This window comes from Beta vulgaris, chromosome 1 (assembly GCF_026745355.1).
Source record: "Beta vulgaris subsp. vulgaris cultivar EL10 chromosome 1, EL10.2, whole genome shotgun sequence".
Lineage (NCBI taxonomy): Eukaryota > Viridiplantae > Streptophyta > Magnoliopsida > Caryophyllales > Amaranthaceae > Beta > Beta vulgaris.
The window spans coordinates 36,211,346-36,214,977 of record NC_079202.1 but is presented as its reverse complement, the minus strand read 5'-3'; the positions used below and the strand labels follow the sequence as shown (position 1 = coordinate 36,214,977).

At 35.8% G+C, this 3,632-nt stretch overlaps 1 protein-coding gene across 1 annotated transcript; it reads left to right on the top strand.

The window, feature by feature from the left end:
- The first annotated feature begins 1,488 nt into the window (after positions 1–1,488).
- Positions 1,489–2,220, top strand: LOC104895948 (uncharacterized). The gene has a single exon (XM_057391869.1). The coding sequence runs from the start codon at positions 1,489–1,491 to the stop codon at positions 2,218–2,220; it is 732 nt and encodes a 243-aa protein (XP_057247852.1).
- The last annotated feature ends 1,412 nt before the right edge of the window (positions 2,221–3,632 follow it).

Below are 3,632 nucleotides of genomic sequence, written 5' to 3'. Positions count from 1 at the left end.
CCATCATTGTGAGAATAAATTTATCCCAAGGAAAAATGGTTTTACACTCTTTTGCCTACCAAACAATGTAAAATTGAAAACAGAGGAAAACAGTTCTCCAAAATTACGTTTTACGCCCTACCAAACGAAGCCTAAATTCAACCAAGTAAGGTTGACTCACTCGATAAGCTTCTTATACCTTCTAGTGATTTGAGGTTGATGTTGCCAAATGAGGATAGTTTGGATGGGGGAATTTTACTAGTGTACTCTTCAACTATCAAGTATCAAACTCTCAAAATACTCGACAAATAAGCTATGAGGATTTAGCCACTTAAGATTTTTTTTCTCTTACCGTAACTTCTCTTTAAGAAAAATCAGAAATATTCGTTTGACGTACGTCATAGTTCCGTAGGAGTATCATCTACTCAATTTGATTTGTGTGGACATGATTCATAGTAAAACTAGTATGCACCAAACTCACGTTCGTGAATCGTGACACATATTAATATAATACACAAAAACTCACTATATCACAAACAAATACACTATATAAGAGATAATTACATTATATCACAAACAAATACACTATAACACAAAGAAACACTATAGCTCTTGCAAAAAAAAAAAAAAAACACTATGGCAAGGAGAAACACATTACATCACATACAAACACACTATATCAAAACTGACAATATTATCCTAAACTTTTAACAGAGGTTCAATTGTACAATCAACTATAATACATAGAAACACACTATATCACAAACAAATACACTATATTAGAAATAAATACACTAGATTACAAAGAAATTAAGACACTATAGCACAAAGAAACACTATCACAGAGAAACACACTATACCACACACAAACACACTATATCGAAACTGACAATATAATCCTAATTTTCTATAACAGGTTCAATTGTACAATAAACTATATCACCAAAGTCGAAAAACAGAGTAAGGGATTGTTCTCCCCAGCTTATTTTCAGTTAAGTTCACTTCAATTCAATTCAATTCAATTCAATTCAATTCAGTTCAGTTCAGTTCAGATTAGTTCAGTTCAGTTCAGTTCAGTTCAGTTCATTTCAGTTCAGCTCTTGATAATACTTTTACTCTCACATATCACTATTCATTTCAGTTCAGTTCAATTCAGTTCAGTTCAGTTCAGTTCAGAGTCCAGCTGTTTTATGCCGAAAAGAACAGACCTTAAGAACTTGAAAAGAGAGAAAATGAAGCAATTATGAGGAAAGTTGAAAATATAAGTAAATCTTAAGAGAGAGAAAGACAAAATAATAAAACTTGTAATCATAACCTCCTACATAACTTTTGTCTGTATCCGGTGCAGACTATGGTACTCACTATGGAGCACGGACTACTATATATAGAATTTCCCCCTCTATGATGGTCACACACCATCTCCCTGGTAAAATACATTCAAAACCAAAAACTGATCTTTTATTCACTACATTCCTCCACTAACTAAAACCCTTACAGAAAAAAAAAAAGATGGATAGAGGCCTCTTCCACCACCACAAAAACGACGAGGGGAAGCACTCCGACTACTCGGAAAACACCGGTGGCGGCTATGGCTCCACTGAAGGACCCCGTTATGGCTCAGACTACAACACCGGAGGTGGCTATGGTTCCACCGAAGGTAACCGTTATGGCTCAGACTACAACACCACCGGTGGCGAAGGCAACCGTTATGGCTCAGACTACAACACTGCGACCGGTGGTGGCTATGGTTCAACTGAAGGCAACCGTTATGCCTCAGACTATAACACTGCGACCGGTGGTGGCTATGGTTCCACTGAAGGCAACCGTTATGGCTCAGACTATAACTATAAGGCCCCTGGTGAGGGTGGCTATGGCTCCACTGGGGGCAACCGTTATGGCTCAGACTATAACTATAAGGCCCCTGGTGAGGGTGGCTATGGCTCCACTGAGGGCAACCGTTATGGCTCAGACTATAATACTGCGACCGGTGGCGGCTATGGCTCTACTGAAGGTGACCGTTATGGGTCAGACTACGACAAAACCGGTGGCGGAGTTGGTGGTTATGGTCCATCTGAGACAAAGGGGTATGGAGGCGAAGGAGGTTACAGAAAGAGTGATCAAAGTGGTGGGAGTGAAGAGCCACGAAGGGATTATGAGAAAGAAGAGAAGCATCACAAGCATCTTGAGCAGATTGGTGGACTTGGAGCTGTTGCTTCTGGTGCTTATGCTCTGGTAATATGATCTATATTTTTTCTTTAAATTAATGGGATTTTTCATTCTACTGGTCATATGAATTATAGGATCATGGTTTTAATCTCTCTTTTTATTGGTTGTTTTTATTTCTATATAAGAAAAAAATGGTATTTGATGGTTCTTATTTCTATCACATATCATTTGTTGCTTGCTGATTCAACAGTTTCTTCTGTCTAAATAATACTTGTTAATGTTAGTAAAACAAGATTTTGTTAGCGAGATTAAGAGAGATGTGAGGTGGAACGAACTTGAGTTTTATAGAATAGATTGATTTCGATAAGTTAAATTAGAGGAATTATCTTATACTAAGTGATAGCTAGCTGATTGGGGAACCATTTTAGCTACCTTAAATGATAAGGTACTAACATATTTTAGGTGCTAAAATGATTAGTAGTGTTTGGGGAGCACCTAAAATAGAATTTCAGGTGGCTAAAATGACTTAAATGATAAGTTAAAAATTTTACCTTTTCAATTCACAATCAGGTGACTGAAATTTTGAAAAATCTTTCCAAAATTTTGACAACAACTCATTTTGCTAAAATAATTTATCAACTTAATCAACTAATTTTGCTAAACAATTAAACTAATCAGTTACCTTATCAGTTTCAGCACCTTGTCAGTTTCAACTTTATCTTATCAGTTTCAATTAACTTATCAGTTTCAGTTTATTTTCAGCTAGTAATGCCAAACAGAGCCCAAATTCTTTTCCTATGATTTATGAAGGCAAAAAGTCTAGTTTGTAATATTAGAAAACATAAGGTAAGATCACAGTCAGTCACCCCACCGTTAAGGCTATGTTTGGCAACACTGGCTGAAATGGAGGTGAAACTGATAAGGTGGTTGAAACTTATTAGGTAGCAGCTGAAACTGTTAAGGTGCTGAAACTGATAAGTTAGCTGATTGCATAACCCGTTTGGTAAAATTATAAATGACTATAGCTAAAATATTTTTTTAAGGCTTAAAAAGATAAAAAGCAAATAAAAAAAACAAAAAAATTTCAACACCTGATCTCCGACGCTATAGTTTACTCGAACTCAATTTCAGTCAAATTTTGGACTTAAATATTATTTAAGTTCCTCCACCAAACACCACTAATCATATAAGGTGACTTATAATTATAACACCTTATCATTTAAGTCACCTGAAATGCTTTCCCAAACAGAACCTTAGTAGTACTACCATGCATATCGAGAACACCAAATAAAAATCTGTGGCCCAGGGCCGTCTTAAACATTTTGGGGGCCCTGTTCCATATTTAAAATGAGGCCCTAATAAAAAAAAAGTGCGATAATCAATTTTTTTAAAATTATGATTGTATAGAAAAATGGATCGTTATTGCAAAACTATGTGTGTAAGTGTAGCTGATAGAAGCATTCTCATTTCATATTCTCATTCCCATT